General features: G+C 37.9%; 2 protein-coding genes and 2 non-coding genes across 4 annotated transcripts in view; 1 reads left to right on the forward strand and 3 right to left on the reverse strand.

Annotated features, from left to right (window-relative positions):
* The window catches only part of LOC113503530 (dynein heavy chain 10, axonemal), a 65269-nt gene extending 50798 nt beyond the window's left edge, over positions 1-14471 (forward strand). Inside the window, exons 76-93 of the mRNA XM_026885562.1 lie at positions 678-832; positions 1309-1527; positions 1969-2133; positions 2710-2818; positions 3055-3218; positions 3738-3833; positions 4273-4451; positions 5064-5223; positions 5543-5744; positions 6740-6882; positions 8046-8204; positions 8488-8659; positions 8975-9106; positions 10215-10374; positions 10812-11031; positions 11573-11752; positions 12146-12292; positions 13703-14471. Coding sequence (XP_026741363.1) covers positions 678-832; positions 1309-1527; positions 1969-2133; positions 2710-2818; positions 3055-3218; positions 3738-3833; positions 4273-4451; positions 5064-5223; positions 5543-5744; positions 6740-6882; positions 8046-8204; positions 8488-8659; positions 8975-9106; positions 10215-10374; positions 10812-11031; positions 11573-11752; positions 12146-12292; positions 13703-13849 — 2909 coding nt within the window. The 3' untranslated portion in view covers positions 13850-14471. The remainder of the gene's footprint in view (positions 1-677; positions 833-1308; positions 1528-1968; positions 2134-2709; positions 2819-3054; positions 3219-3737; positions 3834-4272; positions 4452-5063; positions 5224-5542; positions 5745-6739; positions 6883-8045; positions 8205-8487; positions 8660-8974; positions 9107-10214; positions 10375-10811; positions 11032-11572; positions 11753-12145; positions 12293-13702) is intronic.
* LOC113508602 lies at positions 2456-2574 on the reverse strand. The gene has a single exon (XR_003402037.1). It is a non-coding gene; the product is annotated as a 5S ribosomal RNA (ribosomal RNA).
* LOC113508604 lies at positions 3947-4065 on the reverse strand. Its single transcript, XR_003402039.1, has one exon. It is a non-coding gene; the product is annotated as a 5S ribosomal RNA (ribosomal RNA).
* A 445-nt stretch (positions 14472-14916) lies between the features above and the next one.
* LOC113503537 (probable Ufm1-specific protease 1) lies at positions 14917-16379 on the reverse strand. Its single transcript, XM_026885570.1, has 4 exons — positions 16175-16379; positions 15913-16083; positions 15418-15627; positions 14917-15115 (listed from the first exon to the last, which is right to left on the reverse strand). Exons 1-4 carry the CDS (start codon positions 16310-16312, stop codon positions 14969-14971), a joined length of 666 nt encoding a protein of 221 aa, XP_026741371.1. The 5' UTR covers positions 16313-16379; the 3' UTR covers positions 14917-14968.
* Between the last annotated feature and the right edge of the window lie 3141 nt (positions 16380-19520).

Genomic DNA, 19520 nt, shown 5'->3' on the forward strand with positions numbered 1-19520 from the left:
TCTCTTTTAGTTTTATGAACGATTTTATCAACTTTTATATGCACATCAGGGCCACACACACTATTTACATGGTCTGTTATAGCTTCAATGGTAGTCTCAGGATGCAGGCGCCACACGTGCAAGTGTTTTTTTCGTTCCGTTGCTTGTATGGCTTTCAATTCCTTATTTGTTCCTACTGCTACGCTTTTAGGTGGTCTGTTATTTTTTTTCTTCGTAACTGTTATCCAGCCCACTTCAAACGTATTAATCTGTAAATAGCTGGAAAAGGCGAGTTCTTGAGCGGAAACTGGGATAAGCAAATGTAGTGTAGGATGCCTCTCAGCCTGATGATCGATGAGCTTTCAAAAGAAAGCTCACTCATTCCCCGACTTGGCGGAAGTCTTTGTACAGCTCTGGACCGATATTTCTAAGTTGGTGATGATTGATGAAGGTTAAATAGGAAGGTAGTCACCCTACGTCTCCTTTGACCAAATCTTGTTGAAATCGGATATAATCTACAATCAATGTATCTGCCGACGTTCCTGAAATAATATCATCACAACATAGTCATGCAAAAACTACTCGTTTCAAGTTGCCTTACGACTCGTTTTCTCTTGTACAAATAATGCAGTTGTCCTAAACACAAGCTTTTGTTCTGCTTCATCATTAAAGTATGATCATATTATATCATACCCCAGTGGAAAGTGGTCGTACATTCGTGATGCTGGGCAGCACGGAGGTGGACTACGACCCCAACTTCCGCATGTACCTCACCACGAAGCTCTCCAACCCGCAGTTCAACCCCGCCGCTTACTCTAAGGCGGTGGTCATCAACTATACTGTCACTGTGCAAGTGAGTATATACTAGTAGTACTTAGAAATTAAATAACTACAGGGATAGAAGATTGGTTGAGGTTACCAAGCCCAAGTCACTAAGAGCGACGTGTATCGGGTTTGATCCCCGCCTAAAGCAAGGTTTTGTGTGATCCACGAATGCTTGTCCTGATTCTGGGTGTCTTTTGTATGTGACTTGAATGTTTGTAACCGAGACACTAGGAATAAATTCTTTAATATGGGGTTCTTTTTTTTTATAGAAATAGAATATTCATATATTTGAGGAAGAGAAGTGGTAACTGGTAATGAAATGACGCAGCGACGCTTAGCGAACGCCTTATTTGAAGGGTTTAACGCTTAAAAAAATAATTAAATTAGACCGACTCATTACTGTTCTGATTAGGTCGCTTGAAAAAATAATACACATATAACATTTAAAATGGAACATAATAAGCCTTCTCTGAAATCAACAACTTTAAAATGTTAATTCTCTAGGGCTTAGAAGACCAGCTTCTGAGCGTAGTCGTCCGCTCCGAGCGCTCTGACCTTGAGGAGCAGAGAGAGAACCTGATCATAGAGACGAGCGCCAACAAGAGCCTGCTGTCCGGGCTCGAGGACTCGCTGCTGCGGGAGCTGGCCACCTCCACCGGGAACATGCTGGACAACGTCGAGCTCGTGGACACGCTGGAGAACACTAAGTCCAAGGCCGCTGAGGTAACACACCTGGGTAGACAAGGGATATTATTATAAGAGTTCAATAGGTTGCACACGGTGTTAATGATTATGGAATTGACATAAGGTTTATATTTCAACGCTCCATCGTCCTCGGTTTCAGAAGTAATTTCGCTGCGACCGATTACCGTTTTTTTTTTTTTGTATGATGAATTTCTCCCTTATTTACAGTTTACAAGTCATAACATACCAATATATTTAATTTTGCTTTCACATTTTTTTATTCTGTAGCAAATAGATGTCAACACGGATACACGAGTGTTTAAGTTCATCTCAACAAACTCACCAAGCGCGACAGATACTAGGCCTGAGTCTGGGTGTCTTTGTTCATGTGACTAGAATCTTTGTAAAACGCGATACAAAGATCAAATGCTGCTTTTGTTTTAAATAAACACTACGTCATTTAACTTTTGTGAATCTTAGGTGATGGAGAAACTGGAGCTCGCAGCGACAACAACCCGTGATATTGAACACCTGCGTGATGGGTATCGGCCCGTCGCCAAGAGAGGATCCATTCTGTTCTTCGTGCTGTCAGACATGGCCGGCGTCAACAGCATGTACCAATACTCGCTGTCTTCATATCTAGATGTGAGTTTTATTCTAACATATCTGTATTAAAATATTAGACTAAGATTTAAGCTGACTTTCAGCGCCTGTTTAATAGCATCTATGCAAACATACAAACACTTCTTTATGCGCTGCTTACCTGTAAGTAATTGTGACGCTAAGATAACCTTTATATTTATTAATGTATTTAGTTAGATGTATCAGTTTTAACCATCGTTGGTGTGCCAATTAAGAAAATTAAAATCTATGTACAAAAATACCACCTAGTAACCATGTCACTAAAATTTCAAACTTTAAGTATGCAAAACAAAAAATCAAGCGTAATACATAAATGGAGCAAAAAAACCAACGTCACGCGGTTTTCCCAAGCGGTCACCCATCTAAGTACTAACCGCGCCTAATGTTGCTTAACTTCGGTGATCGGATGAGAACCGGTGTAGACAACGTGGTATGGACGTTGGCGACATTAAAATCATATTAAATGCTTGTACTAAAGCTATACATAATTATGAAATTCAGTGCAGAAGTATTAAAAAATATTTAGTTTTGCAAGGAAACAGTAGAAGAAAATGGATTAGTCTTTTTTTATACTTTCAGGTGTTCTCGTTCTCGCTACGCAAAGCTATGCCCAATGTGATCCTGGCGAAGCGCCTGCGGAATATCATAGACATGCTCACCAAGAATGTGTATGACTATGGATGCACAGGTAATATAATTTTACTGGGTATTTATCCTATCAGATTGAGAAAAACCATGCGACCCATGGTTAAAGGTCAGGTCAAGTCGCTCCTTGATACATGGCTACATCCGGTTAGACTGGATGTCGACCCCAACATAGTTTCGAAAAGGCTAGGTATGATGATGGAGACTATTCCTTTAAAAACAATTTAATTTACCTACCTTACAATATACCTTGAAATAACAATTGGTATATAACCTTAGGTATATTCGAGCGGCACAAGCTATTGTTCTCGTTCCAAATGAACATAAAGCTAGAACAGAGCGACGACCACGTCAACCAGCAGCAGCTGGACTTCTTCATCAAGGGCAACGTGTCGTTAGAGAAGTCCCCGCGGGCCTGCCCCGCCTCCTGGATACCTTCACAGGTAAAAACCGACCTTGTGGTAAAGAAATAAGGTTAATTTTGATTGACATTTTATTAGATTTGAAGTGCTAGTCGTTCACACTTAGCAACAAGCTTCTTCCGCCTTCACCGGTTAATTGTGACTGTACGTTAAGAGCAGTAAGGCTGAGTTTCGTTTTGCTTATTAAAGTGCATGATTTTACACACGTTGCAACCAGCACTCCCGCGCTCTGGATACCGGCAGTGGTTAACGCTGACCTTATGTTATAGATATAAGGTTGATTTTTGATTGGCACATAATTAGGGTTGAAGTTCTGATAGTTGTCTAAACGTCTCTGCTCTTTATGACTTTATGAAAAAGTAGCATGGTTGAATTTTGAATTGCAATTTCCTAATTAGAATATATATTTTTATAGATTAATAAAAACGTATGATTTTTTTATATTATTATAGTCTGTGTCTGTTCCCAGTGCTGCACAAAAGCAAGTTCCCCCAAGGGAAGGTTTCCTCAAAAACCTTGTTCAATCATATATTTTCCCAGGGTTGGCAAGACGTTATGAAGCTGAGTTTGGACTTCCCGAACTCGTTCTCCGCATTACCTGACCATATCTCTAGGAAATTGAAAGCCTGGCAGGAGGTAAGTTAACAAATAAAAAAGCCTACAAAATAAAAGCAACCTTAAATGTTATCAATAACACTTCACAAATGAAGGTTTTAAAAATGTCATGATTGACTTGTTTAAATATAAAAAGCCAACGTCACGCGGTATTCCCAAGCGGTCACCCATCCAAGTACTGACCGCGCCCGATGTTGCTTAACTGCGGTGATCGGGCGAGAACCGGTGTAGACAACGTGGTATGAACGTTGGCGAATTGTTACCAAAAATCACTTGATCCTCACCTTGAAATCTTTTGTTTTTCCGCGAATCCTTTCAAATAACTTAACATTTTTACTGCCGTCGGTAAGTTTTTCCTTTTACGGTTATCCTTTCCAAATCATCTGTCACTTTTATTGCCATTGCTTTGTGCCATTTCTAAACATCGAAAGCTGAGTTTTCATTTTCTGTTTTCGGGCAGTGGTTCGACAGCGACACGCCGGAGTCGGCGGACATCCCGGACGGGTACCGCGACCGGCTGGAGCCCTTCGAGCTGCTGATGCTGCTGCGCTGCTTCCGCGTGGACCGCATCTACCGCGCGCTCACCGACTACATCACCGTCACCATGGGCGAGGAGTACATCACGCCGCCCGTCATCAGGTAAACAATATAATCTTAAAAGACCTTTAGGCAACGTGGTATGAACGATGGTGAGTGGATTAAAGAACTTATGAAGTGCTTGTGTACATTTGTGTTGTATATGAGTACAACCAAAACATTTACAAACAAATCCTCAAAAAATAGGTAGCAAGAATTTTATAAATTAGGTATAACAAGCATTTTTTCACCTAACAAGTGATATATAATGATAATACTTTTTTTTAAGCTTCTGTGGTAGTAGAGATATCTTTCGGACGACCAGATAGTTAATATCAAACAATTTCCAGTTTAAACTTGCAAAAGCACCTTACCTACTTTGCACGTAGGTACTAAGTGAAAATGTAGATGTCGCTGTTACACAGCTTGTTATAAACGCTGAAATATTCATCACAAATTTAAAAAAGTAGCTTAAATACTATGCCCATCCTCATACCTAAAATTCCTGGTATGTGACAAAAGTATTTCATATCATTTTGATTGGACCAGATCTGTGAGAAAACAATAACCCCGTCGGGTGCAACAGCACATTAAAATTTATCCGTCCAAATTCTTTTGTCAAAAAATACGTTAGTCCTGATTTAATCTTGTAGTAAACCAAACATTTGTTACAAGTTTCGACATGATCTTCGAACAAACCACCCCGTTCACCCCGGTGGTGTTCATCCTGAGCCCCGGCTCGGACCCCACGGCCGACCTCATGAAGCTGGCAGACAGGTGCGGCTTCGGCGGCGGCAAGTTCAAGTACTTGTCTCTCGGCCAGGGACAGGAAGGCGTGAGTAAACATGTTGTTGTTGTAACTAACGATAAATTATATACTTGATGTTGTGTTTGGAATGTCTATAAAATGTAAGCGCAACAATCATTTCCAAATAATATTTTAGTGTTTTTTTTTTGTATATTGTCGTTTTTCAATTATATTTGCAAATAGCTCATACCCGTTTTTTCTCACCCTTAAGATTTCCAACCGCTCCTAACTGGTTCCAGGGCAACTTTTGTCTGTTTACAGTTTAACGTATAAATTGATTTACCACTTGCATTTGTTTTAAATCCTATATGCGTCAATAGCTTTTCAAATGAATAATCATTGACAGACGGCCTTGGCTCTCCTCGAAGGCGCCATCTCGCACGGCCAGTGGCTGATCCTGCAGAACTGCCACTTGCTGGTGTCGTTCCTGCGCGAGCTGGAGAAGCAGCTGGAGCTGATGACCAAGCCGCACCCTGAGTACCGACTGTGGCTAACCACCGACCCCACGCCCACCTTCCCTATTGGGATCCTGCAGAGGTCGTTGAAAGGTCAGTGGCATCCTAGGCCTTATGGTACATGATGACTTTACCCAAATATTAAATACCTAAGAAGTAACGGTCCAGGTTGCAAAATAATGATTGTAACAAACTTGAAATTATAAAGAAGCGATGTTGAACGAAAAGGAAAGAGGGTTTTACATGTACGTAAGACATAATTTATGTATTTAAAACATGAGACTTGACGTCACTTTTGCGTTGGTGGAAGATTTGCGCTCGTCTCAGCTCATCTGTTACTGCTACATGTTACATGCTTAGGTGTTTTATATCAAGTATAACGTTAACAGTTTTAAAAGGCTAAAAAATTAACAAAAATCTGCCAATATACACAGCTTACCTATTGATCGTAAATAATAGCGAGCCGTTAAACAAACAGTAACTCATCAAACCTATTTGCCAATACTTTAGCAAACTTTAATAAATCTGTCCGAGACATGTACAAGACGATTCATGGTCATTATAAAATATTCATTCAATAAAATTCATATGATATAAAATTATATTGTAATCATTTGCTATTGTGGTTTGACCTTAGATAGTTTAGCTATATAATTTTTGCATTAAATCGGACCCTGAAATTGTCTAACTCAATTTAATATAGTTACTTCCTCTTACCTTTGATGTATGTTTATATTCAATTTTTGTTATTTATTTATCCCAAAATGTAAAAAATTATAATAGAAGCCGAGGCACAGTAATGTACATTTAACATAATAATGTTTACCAATAGCCCGATTAGCTTTATCCCCATTAATTACAATAGTTTTGTGGGCCGGACGACCTTGGGCCGTCTATATCTGTTCTTCTATAGGACAGGATTTAATGACCCCTGGTAGAAACTCCATCACATTTAGATTACAGTTCTCAACAAGGCCTCTGTATATTGGACATGTATCTCCGTGTAAGCCTCCAAAAACGACCAGGCCTCTTCCCATGAAGTTCCGTGACTGAAAAGAGATACAACTAATAATTATGTTGCTATACAGTGGTGACAGAGCCCCCTAACGGGCTGAAGCTGAACCTCCGCAACACGTACTTCAAGATGCGAGGGCACGCGCTCGAGGAGTGCCGCCACCCGCAGTTCAAGAAGCTGGTCTACGTACTGGCGTTCTTCCACGCTGTCGTACAGGTAACAATCGTCATTTTTGTCTTATAACCAACCAGTCGGGAAAAGGTTCCATAGTGGTATAACAACTGCTGCTCTGATCCATTTATTATAGCCTCATGATATTTATCCTTTTCAGCTTAATAATATCACTATAAATAATAGTTTTCTTAAGCGTATGTATTTCGGTACCAACCGGTGTCCGGCTGACATTCGACATTCTATACTCCAATGGATAATGGTGTCGAATTTTGGTTAACAACTAAACTAATGGTACAATGAAATAACACACAAGACATGTAACTATTTGTCAGCAGTTTTAAGAGGAAATTTTGAAACTACTTTATTGAGTCTCGGTAAAGCATGTTATGATTTCTTTCTCCTTTTTAAAAATTACCAAAAGCGTCATATGCTTTAACCACTGCCCCTCTACGTTAATAAAGAGTCACGAAATTTCTATATTGTATACCACCAGATGGTGTAAGTTTGCATTTGCACTGTGTACATTTCTTTTCGTGTTTTTAAAATCGAGAGAGACAAAAGGCTGGCGTGTTCGTAGACGTAGCCTTGAACGATAAACAAATATATGTATTTGTCTGAAGCAAACGTCGTCGAACAAAATATTATTCACTCATTTACCCATGTTTTATTTAGGAGGTGTTTACGTAATCGTTTTGGAAAAGTTTTGTTATTCACTTCTTAAGACTAATTTGCACTCTTTATAAGCATAATATGTGTCGACATCGATATATAGGTATATATGTTGTATATTTGCGAAGAGTCTGAGATATGACCTATCTTACTAAGACAATGATATTAAGATATTAGATGAGATATTATATTTTCAGATAAATTTATTAGTGAAGATAATAACATTGTTATGATTAGCCTTGCAAAACAATTAACGTATAAGTGAAAGTCTATATATTTACTCTATTATGATTAAATTGTTAATTTTCATAATATTGAGATTGGATTTGAACAGGGAAGGCTTCTGTTTTGATGACTGAGAAACGAAATTTAGCCTAATAATAACACATCTAGAACCGATATGTGCATCACACTAGTTGCAGATTCAGTTCCCGCGCAAAACAAGCATCCGTGTGATCCCATGATCGCTACATAAACATTAAATTCCTCGTCGTTTCAGTTGTTTTTTTAAGTACTAAAAGTTTTATATATCGCAGGAACGTCGCAAATACGACAAGATCGGTTGGAACATATCGTACGACTTCAGCGAGTCTGACTTCGTGGTGTGCATGCAGATCCTGCAGTGCTACCTAGACCGGTGCTACGTGGTCAACGGGCCCATACCCTGGGCCACGCTCAAGTACCTGTTTGGAGAGGTAAACCTTATATTTAATGAATCATGCCTTCATGTATTTTGTTATTTTTTTTATTAACAGTAAATTGTTCAAATACCAATGAAACTTTCAGTCCTAAATTTAAATATTGCATGGAGCCAAGCATATCTTAATTCACTGTAACGGCTGCCAATAGTGATTACTAATCTGAACTTCTTGTCACATTAACTGCAAATGCCGCGAATTACTATTTCCGTTCTTTTGTATGGCTTTATTGTAAGTTTAAAGTGAGGTATAAATAATGTCTCTAATTGCAAACTCCCAGGTGATGTACGGCGGCCGCGTGATCGACGACTTCGACCGGCGCACAGTGAGCACCTACATGGAGGAGTACCTCGGCGACTTCCTCTTCGACAAGTTCCAGCCCTTCCACTTCTACCACGATAATGTCTTCGATTACGTCATACCGCCGGATGGAGAGAAGGAGCAGTATATTGGTAGCTATTACTTGTACAAGTCTATGTGGTGCAGTATAATTAGTCAAGTCCACTGATATTAAACTTTATACAGTGTGTTTGGGATGAATAAGGTGAGGCTTTACTCTTTCACCTGATAAGTTTTTATAAAGATTTGCGCCAGTTAGCGCAACTTAAAGAAAACGTAAGTTATACGATCTTGGCAATGGCAAAAAATGGAATTCAGGGGATTTTTAGTCAGTGCAAATGCCGTACTTCATAGCGGTGCGTATTGTCAATGTTACTTTATTTTATAATTAACCAAGGATTTTCTGACGGATATTGGTTTTCGTTTAGAATTCATAGACATCCTTCCCCTGGCCAACACGCCGGAGGTGTTCGGGCTGCACCCGAACGCCGAGATCGGCTACTTCAGCCAGGCCGTGCGCGAGATGTGGGGGCACCTCATAGAGCTGCAGCCGCAGACCAGTTAGTACTACTCATTATTAAATCATTGTTACACATTTTAGTAGATCTAGAGGTCGTTTGTTCAGAGTTTGAACAGAAACATAAATATGACGACCGGGCTTTACGTAAAAATATGTTCCGAGATAGCGCATAGCATAATTAATATATAACAGTTGTTTTCAAAGAAAAAAATCAATGCAACTGTATTACTCCTCTGTTAGTAATTACCTACTTAACACCTCTTAACATAGAACTAATATTTTATACGCATACGAGTACATATAATAGCAAAAAATGGATTCTAACGAATAATGCGTTCTAATAAGGTATTATCGACTTGTTGATTTGTAACTGTTTCTCAGTTTACCATACACATATATATATTTATGTAGGTAAATTACATTATAATTTTAAACAATGTACCTAGAAAGAAAGAAGTTTAACATCTGGTAAACGTCTAGAATACATATTTACTAACTTGCGTACGTCAATTGTAACTAATTATAAATTTCTCATATAGACGTCTGCAAACTGTTCCATTTCGCCTACCATTATATTTATTTTTCATTGTGTATTTAGATGTTTAATTTTGTCTTTCATTTTCACGCTACCTAGTAAAAGTTTGGGACTGTAAGTATTGTACAATAGGTTATTTTTAAAGTCGATATGTTTGTTTATTCATAATTTATTTCATTTCACGCTGCCAGTGGTAGTTAGAAGTAAGTATACATATTGATTTAAACTCACTTATGGCCCTTAAGGAAACTATTGAAAGAAGACTAAAGTGCAAATGCCTCCTACCATCCTCAGCATGTCTACTAGGATACTAGGGGCTATTCTGACATAGTAGCATCTGTACTTAGATATTGCATGATACAGTGGTAATAAATGGTTGACCGCTTAGGAACATCTTTGTTATGATGTTAAGGAATAACGTACTTCTATTAATATCCTTCCATAATAATACAATAATGCCTATAAGTTATTTGTGTTTCACATTTACCTGCTACATAGCTGTAAAAACGATTAAACAATTAACGATTATATTTATCAAAACATTTTTGTTACCTTATAAGTCCTACTACTTCTATTTTCTTAAATTACCTTTTAACAAGTTACTCTATACCAGGTGAGAGTGGCGGTGCTATGAGTCGCGAGGACTTCATCGACCTGACAGCGCAGGACGTGCTCGCCAAGCTGCCGGTGCCCTTCGAGATCTGGCGCGTGCGCAAGCAGTTCGAGATGAACATCACGCCCACGCTCGTCGTGCTGCTGCAGGAGCTGGAAAGGTTACCACTCCACAGATTTCTTATCAAAGTCCCCATTACCTAGTGGTGTAGGCCACGATAGAATTCGATCTTCACGTTGGAAAAGCGTTTGTGTGATCCACGGACTCTTGTTGAGTATCTGTGTCTTTGGCATGTTTTTAACAGAGGTCTTCGAAAGCCTCTCGCTAATCGCTATGCGCAGACATAAAGCAATCAAACAATTGACACTTAGTAAGGAAACTACATACATGGGGGAGTACCTATGACTTTTATGTCATCTACCTTAGTGCTGTTTAAAATATCCATGATCACCTCCGGATGAAGGTTTCATAAAAAAAGTTTAAACTAGGAACACATTTAATTTTTGATAACATTATCGCTCTTATCGGCCATTTAAAACTAGATATGAAAATATGGTTGGAACAACAGCCTTAACATACAAAGAAACATCCTCCTAGGTTCAACCGCCTCATCGACCGCATGCGTTCCACTCTGACCCTGCTCCGCAAGGCCCTGGCGGGTGAGATCGGCATGGACGCGGTGCTGGACAACGTGTCGTACTGCATGTTCAACGGGCAGCTGCCGGCCGTGTGGCGCGCGCTCGCCCCCGCCACCTGCAAGGGGCTCGGCGGCTGGATGGACCACTTCATGGCGCGGACCAAGCAGTATGCTGACTGGGTAGGCGTTTTCTTGTAGTTACAGTAAAAGATGTGACAAGTTAATCGCTTTTTGTTCGTTTTAAGAAGTTCTTGCGCTATGGAATTTAGCTAAGAATGAAGTACGTCTGAGCTGCTGTATATTGATTAGGCGGTGGTATTCCAATGGAAACTCAACTCCTTGCCACTACCTACTCCCCGTAGGTAGTGGCAGACAAATCTGAATAGCCTTTTCTTCCTTTTTGGTAGGTGGGATACCTACAAAAAAACGGGAGAAATACCTGACGGGAGAGAACGTCTGAGGATCTCTTATATACCTTTTAAGTCCGTCGCAGTTGTGTAGAGCCACCCATTTATACAACTGCAAATGCCTTACTCGACGGAAAAGAGTTAAATTTACTTCTGCATTTCCACCTATTACTTAAATTATTTTTATTATATCCATTTAGCGCAATCCATTTACCTGGCTTTTAATTTTCTTTCAGAGACGCTGCTATGTTTACCTACCAGTTATTTCCTTACATAGCCTCAAAACACATTTACTACACAGCTCCATTTTTCAGGCCACGATGGAAGAGCCAGTAGTGATCTGGTTATCAGGTCTCCACATCCCGGAGTCGTACCTGATCGCGCACATCCAGATCGCGTGCCGCCTGTTCACGTGGCCTCTCGACCGCTCCACGCAGTTCACGCGCGTCACCAAGTGGGTCTCCGCTGACGAGATCGAAGAACGACCTATCACGGTACGCCTTATAAATTATATAAATTTATCTTGCCGCCAATTATTCTAAAAAGTTCTGTTCTGCATCTCAATGAAGCGCTGTCAACATGGTATATGGACGGATAATCACGTCTTAGAGAACTATTAATCTAAGCCCTTTAAATATCTATCTTAAAGTCAATGGAGATTAAACTGATATTCAGTAGAGCATAACGTTTTGCGGGAGTGGCCCTATCAATTTGTGTGATCTACATTATGCTATGGTTGATGTGTTTGTTATTTGTGCTCATGACATCTGTTTCTGATTCCTCCCGCGAAACAATCTTTAGTGCGGGAGTCAGTTTCACACATAACTTGATACCTAGTGTTCGTAAAAAGTAAGCATGTAAGTTTGGTGAAAACCGCTGTTGGTTAGGGTTGCTATGTCCGCGGGCTTTACCTGGAGGGCGCGCGCTGGGACCTGGAGGAGGGCTGCCTGCGCCGCTCGCACCCCAAGGTGCTGGTCACCGAGCTGCCCATCATGTACGTCATACCCATCGAGTTCCACAAGCTCAAGCTGCAGGTACGTATACGAGATAATACACATATTCGTTGTATTTTTTATAGTAACTATCGTGACGGTTCACTCAAAAGTATTTATCGGGAACGCCCAGTTGGTTTGACTTAACACGCTTTCCACGCTGCCTTGCCATTTCGTACCTAATTTAGGTCTCTAGTTAGGTCCAAAACTTGTCGAGTGATCCCGGTAATTACGTGTAAACCGTTGTATCAACCGTTACCGTTGTACTTTTTTTAAAGCAATTAAAAAAGTAGACTAACTAATCGACCCCCTACACCCATTTCATGTCACCCGGGGGCAAAAAGTAGGTTCTCAACTTTGTCCAAAACAAAAATAGACCAAGCCGTTTAAACGTGAAGAGCTAACAAACACACGCTCGTAAACATTTGTCTTTGTAATATTTAAGTAGTAAATAACATATGATATTAGCTCATGATAAGCCTCTATTTATTATTTGATATCATCTTGTCTATTGTTCTATTGTCGTCATAATAGGGATGTCCCCGTGCATAAGCCAATGACTCGCAGTAACAGCACTTTTTGCCAAACTTGATTCGAGCAGTCTAGTTAAATACAATAATAATAAGCACAGCGGGGTTTTTGCGTTTTATTTCGTGGTAAAATTAAATTGATGACGTAGTTAAAAGATACCTACCCGTACTTACAAGTCATTATTTGCTATGGATTGACGTATATGCATTTTAGCTGCATTTATTAGGTAGGCTACTTATTATACAGCTGAACAATTTAGTAAGAAATGCATAGCAACGCATAGGTACCTATTGTAGAGCAACAGCTGTACAAACCATCTTAAGTTATTATTATGCTGCATGTTGTCTTATATAGATATCTACTATTATAGGTTTTTTTATGATAAGGTTTTTTTATTTCAATAATTGCCCCCCAATAAATCAACGCAGTTAGCATGAGTGCAGGCTTCGATTACTTAACCGAACTATGCAGCCAGTTAGCAGCTATCCTAATGGATAGAATTTCCTTTGTTTTGTTATTCCGATTTTACCTACTATTTAGTTCCAAAGCAAGTCCACCCAAAACTATTTTATTCTTATTTCGTCAAAATCTCGTTCATATAACACGTTCGAAGTACCCGCGACCGTGACCTCTGTATCGATAACCTACATTCCAAATTCATTCAAGGTCAAAGTTTATCTTGTTTAGGTAGTTTGTTTGTCTACAAATCTTTGTTGTTCTTACGCAATCATACGATAGCGATAATCAGTAGTTTTCAGAAACCGTGACTGTTGACTTTTGGCGGTCAGTAAATAAGAAAATGCATCTTTTGAAAATAAATACAATTTAAATTCTACAAGCTGTGTTTGCGTCCGGATTTTTTTTATACTCAATAGGACTTAAAATATTTCGTAATAACTATAAACCCTTTTCTCCGATCAGAACACCCTGCACACGCCGGTATACACGACGTCTCGGCGCCGCGACGCGATGGGCGTCGGCCTCGTGTTCAACTCTAACCTGTGGACTGCCGAGCACTGCAGCCACTGGATCCTGCAAGGAGTCTGTCTCATCATGAACACTGACTAAACTGACACTACTTGCATGACGTGTTATTTCTAACTCGGACGATATCGATAATAGCCGTTAAGAACGTCGCTGACTGACTACAAAAGAAAACATCATTATACTTAATGGCGACTTGAATAGATAGGTATGTGATGACGGCGGTAAGACTGCTATTATTAGTTTTTAGTTTAGTCTGGATTTTGGTCTAGCAATGTTCATAAAGACATCGGCAAAACTTTTGATACTGAAAATGCCTCTATAGATAATGTATCTACAGAGGCTGTTGCAGAATAGTATCTGCAACAGTGCTACTGTAAATGCCTCTGCTTTCCTAAAACAGGCAATACTTGCTTAAGAAGATGCTGAAATCTCAAACACTGCCCTGTCTGAAACTGTATAATGCATTTTTTTTTAATTCGCACCAATTTTCAGTAATACCAAACTGCACATATCCAAACTCCTCTTAAGATGTTTGCCGCTGTTAAGTTTTGAAAATACAAAGACTTGACTTCGATCGAGTCGAAACCTTAGAACGTTATGTACTTTTAAGTTGATTACACGTAATAATATAAATCGTATTATAAGTGTGATCTAATGTCTAGTCAGCATAATTATGTTGTTTGCAGTATTATTATTTTCTTGTTTCTTAAGATTTTTAATTAGATTTAATTATTGAATAAAGACTGATTAATAAATTATGTTGGTTTTATTTCACATTTAAATTATGGGAATTACTCGTAAGAGCAAGAATTCGTCAAGGATGTGTCATCATTATACTAAACACACTGACCTAGACCCGCTCAGCTTACGAAGGTAAATACTTCTTAACAGATGTGTGACACTTATTTTAAATTATTGACATATTATACAACTTTAAAAAACAACGTATTATTGTCATGTTTCCTGGATGAACTAATTGACACCTAATTCAATTAACTGTACAATTTATTGCCAGCATTTTGTGGTGAAGCACAGTGCTGAGTTGCTAAACTGTACAATTATTAATTGAAGCGATAAAAACTGAACCATTGTTTATTTTTTCATTTTATACATAACATTTTATGTATGCTATGATAATAAGACACTGGTTTCATGTAAATAATATATTTGTAGCACCACAATTCGAATATCAACCCAGTTCTAACTAGCTTTGCTTCTAGCTTTCACTTGGGGTAAACATAAGTTATAAAATGAAGAGCTCAGGAAGTCTGTGAGCCGCTGCCACTTCACCCAGCCTTTGTCAAATAGAAACTCCTTTGTTTTCTCTTTTCCTACATAATGTGGATCCTGTAATAAAAGTGAGCTTTTATTCTATGTTTAAATATTTTTATTAAACAAAATATACTTTATGGATTACTTTTAACATATTTGATTTGGTTAAGGAATGAAATAGGTATTACTTGTGTAAAGTAGTAATATAATAATAGTATTTAGTTTAAAGAATTTAAAGGTTCAGACCAGGAGTCATTTAAAAAAATATTTTTTAAATATTCAACAACACTACCACTATTACTTCTTATTTATTATTCAATTTCTGATCAGTTAAGTATGATATAGGTACAGGAATTCTTCTTTTAATATATACTTACCACAACTAATAGACTAACATCTCTAGGACCAACATGGATGCCCATAATTCCTTTGGATGAGGCATCAATATCCCCACCCATCATCACAGGGCTGCCGAACTTGTCAAAATGATTAACTAGCACATCTACTATAGTTTGTAGCTCATCTCCATGGTTCACATGCACTATTTTACAGGGAATGTCATATAATTTGTCTATTACCAGACATACCTGAAAAGTCAGAAAATGTTTCAATAATTTTGCACATATTAAGCCATCTGGATAGCAGCTCAGCAACCCTGAACCCATATACTGTGTAAATGTAATTGAAACGAAAAATAAGTTTCGTACCTACTAATTTGAAGAGATGTCTGAATAGGAGGTCAAAATTGGTTTATATTTTTTTTATGTAAGATAAAAGATATGTAAGATAACGAGTCAATTATGTCCTGTATAAATGCTGTGTTTTATTTATGTAAATTGATGCATATTTACAAAATGTAAGCCACTTTCTACCTCAAAACTCCCAATCCACTGCCTTGACTTCAAAAATGTTTTAGGTTTGTCTTCTAATTGCACCAATATCTCCTGTATCTCTGTTATAGATGGGACTTTAGTCTCACAACCATGGTTGTTTGTCATCCACGAACATATGGTTTGTAAGGTTCTATAGCCACAACCCCAACCCTAAAAAAACAAAATTAAAAAATAAAAAGGAGTATCAACATAACCTCAAAGACACGTCAACATTTTATAACAAAACAACAATGAGTCTTACTCTGTCGTCAAATCCATCGCAAAGGTAATGATAGTATTCATAATTTCCAGAAACTAGATAAGTCTTTCCAGAACCCTTTAGAATTCCTTCGCTTTCGTGAATGTTTGTCAACAAACCTGACATTATCAGTGTTGTCATTTGTCAATATTTTTGTTATGTTTCCCTTGCAAAGTTCCCTTGTCGGTGTTACTAGCTGTCAATTTTTCACAAAATAATAAAAAAAGACAACACCAAAATTTATATAAAAACCTAGATAGAGTCGCTTATAAATATTTATCAAACCATGTATAAAGAATAGCTATTAAATTACTCTATGTAGGCCATCCTAATTAACTATTATTTTTTAAGCCAATATCGGATATTAATAAAAGTTAAGTAAATGTCTTAAGTATTATAATTTATTGTTTAACTTGGTGACAGTTGTACAACTATTTGACAATTGCATACCATTAAACAAACGAATCCTACGTAAGTAGAAAGTAACCATGACTAGCAAGATTATTATCTCTCTTTATTGATGCTGCATACATACTGTAAATTAAACAAAAATATTTAAAAATAAAGGTTGTTTGCAATAAAATCTGATTTAATAATATATTCCCATAGCTAGATACTTTATTTAGGTAGGTACCTAGTTCTTTAAAGGCCTATTTTTACATCCTTCGTGGGGCAATGCTAGATAAACACAGAGATTTATCAGTATCACCTTCGAATAAACACTATTTTCGGAAACATTTTTGTATGTTCGTTTTCATAAGAGAAAGGTCTATTTCAGTAAGTCTACCGCTATAAGTTGCTATTCAATAACCTGGTATCCAGCAAAGGATCTCTACAGCACCTTGTGTAGGTAGAACAGCAACAAAGATCATGTAGACTCTACCGTTTTAATCTTGCCTGAGAGACACAAGTAGGTACTTACCAAGCATAGAACTTTGTGTTTTGATGAACGTAGGTATTATATACTTGGATGTCTAATGCATTGCATTCCCTGATAAACCGTAGTCTTCGTGACAAAGATTTTTAGTTATCATCTTTCCAAGCACAATGGTAGATAATATTTTGCACAATTTAATTATCCACGAACCATGTTCTATTCCGTCATTTTCGTTCATTCAAAAAACGAGGGGCTACTACAATTGCCCGTAAATACTAAATGTTTGGCAATTGAAGCTGTGTAATAGATTATGTATGTCTTATAATGAAGCTTTTTATTCCGTTTGATTTCAATAAACCTAGGATGAATCATACTGTCCTTGACAAGACGAATATATTAAAATTGATATTTTTGCGTTCCTATCTCTAAAGATAAAAACTGAATCATAGGATCACTTCTTATGGGAAGATTACCTATATGTACGCCAATTGTGGCAGTATCTACCTTTGTATAAGAAGCTGTGACTTTAGTATATTATTATATTAAAAAGCAAGAGTACCCATTCCCAATATTCTTAATTATTTAAGTTTCTATTTGAACCACCATCACCTTTTGCAGTTGTAGAAGCAAAATGGCTTCCCATTTTCTCAACGACAATAAGCTTCCTGGTCGCGCTAGACCCTACTGCCTGACGTCAATGTATTTAAGTATAAGTTAATTTTGATCCGCAATCATTTGTTTTGAACACTGTGTGTGCAAGTTAGACCAACACTTTCTTTTGACTTACTTTTGTCTGTTAGGTTAACGTCTTCTATGGTTGGTTTTACCCAAACGAATCGAGATAGGTACTGTAATATTTTCTTGCCATCTATAGGAATAGATTTCTTCGTTTACTCCAGAATACTCAAGATTCCGTTGCTCTAAGGACCGATCAACACATTTTAAAATATAATTCTTCATTCTTCTTCGCGGCAGCTTCATTCCCACAACTCTAACAATCTTACATAAGGTCTTTGTGATAGGTTGCTGGGCCCCTGTCCCTGTACTTTCTCAGGTCGAGTCAGATTTGCCAGACCATTCGTCTAATGTTTAAGAGATAGATAATGTTACTGTGATCACGTAAACACTCATCGGCAAGCATCTTCCGCGTAGATAACTTTCATTTGTTTAGATAAGCTACCGTGAGATTCAGACGAGAGAAAAATCATTCAACGATGAATAAATTGTCAAAAATATTTACTATGATAGTACTGTTTTAGTCACCTGACACCTAAGCAAGCTGGCATTGTTCGCTACCAGTTCAAGGACACGCTACTGTTGGAGAGCAGATCTAATGAAGATGGTTGTAATGACATAATACAAAGACCGGATAGACAACTCGTGTGTTTCGAATAAACATACACATGAGTCGTCTGGTGCTGTTGTTACTAGCGAACATGTGATGTGTTTGTGTGTTTATGTATTTTAACAATAATGTAAACATCTGGTAGCGTCTTTGGGAAGCTTCAATGTGTAGGTAATTAGCATACTGTGAGATCTAAATATATTTCAAATGGGAATGAATGATGGAGATGATATTTTAATAAAAGTTACAAATGTATATACACGGTGATTTTTTAGACGTCTTACAAAAGGAGCCCAGTACATGTATCCGACATGTAAAATACCCCTAGGCGCGATTATTTATTTTTATCATCAACTAAGATAATAAGTACAAAGAAAAATTAAACAAGAGAAATCTGAAATATACTCTTAAAAATGATAAAAACGCCCGCGCCCCTCATCATTGTTACAAGGCTCGGACCGCGCTCGCAACTTGCATCATAATATTGAATAAAAATTGCATTTTAAATTTATTCAAATCTCATAAATACCTGTGTTTTATCATGAACGTGTTCTAGTCATTGGGGACATGAACTGGGCTGCTTTTGTATGACGTCAAAAAAATCACGGTTTATAGATAGTAGTTTAGTCAAAGATCTTTGCGGAACGAAAAGAGAGGAGTATTATCGGTCGACGTTATCAACTTCGTTATGACGCAGAGGTCTCAATCACCTCTAGACTTCACATTATAAGTACACTTTTAAGTATATGTAATATGAGTCTATAATGATATCTAGACTACTACAACTAGACTAAGGGGCGATGGCAAATACTTTTGGGAGAAGGAGAGAAAGTCACCTTGGTTGACTTTCAAAAGGGCAAATTAATAAATTTTCTGAAAAAAGTAACTTCGAATTAATTAACTCAACGTGGTTTTGAATATTCACACCAGTGTTTTGAGCTTGGAGTTTGTTGCCTTCAGACTACATATATTAACAAACTCTCTAAAATCACGATAACCTAAGTAGGTAGGTACAATATAGCTCATAATTATAATGACACCCTCATATGGCAAGCTTCAGAACTGCAAGTGGAACTAGAATAACGTAGGCGCTGTGGCCGAAATCAGTCATCACTCTAAGAGTAAGA

Source organism: Trichoplusia ni, chromosome 2, assembly GCF_003590095.1.
Source record: "Trichoplusia ni isolate ovarian cell line Hi5 chromosome 2, tn1, whole genome shotgun sequence".
NCBI lineage: Eukaryota > Metazoa > Arthropoda > Insecta > Lepidoptera > Noctuidae > Trichoplusia > Trichoplusia ni.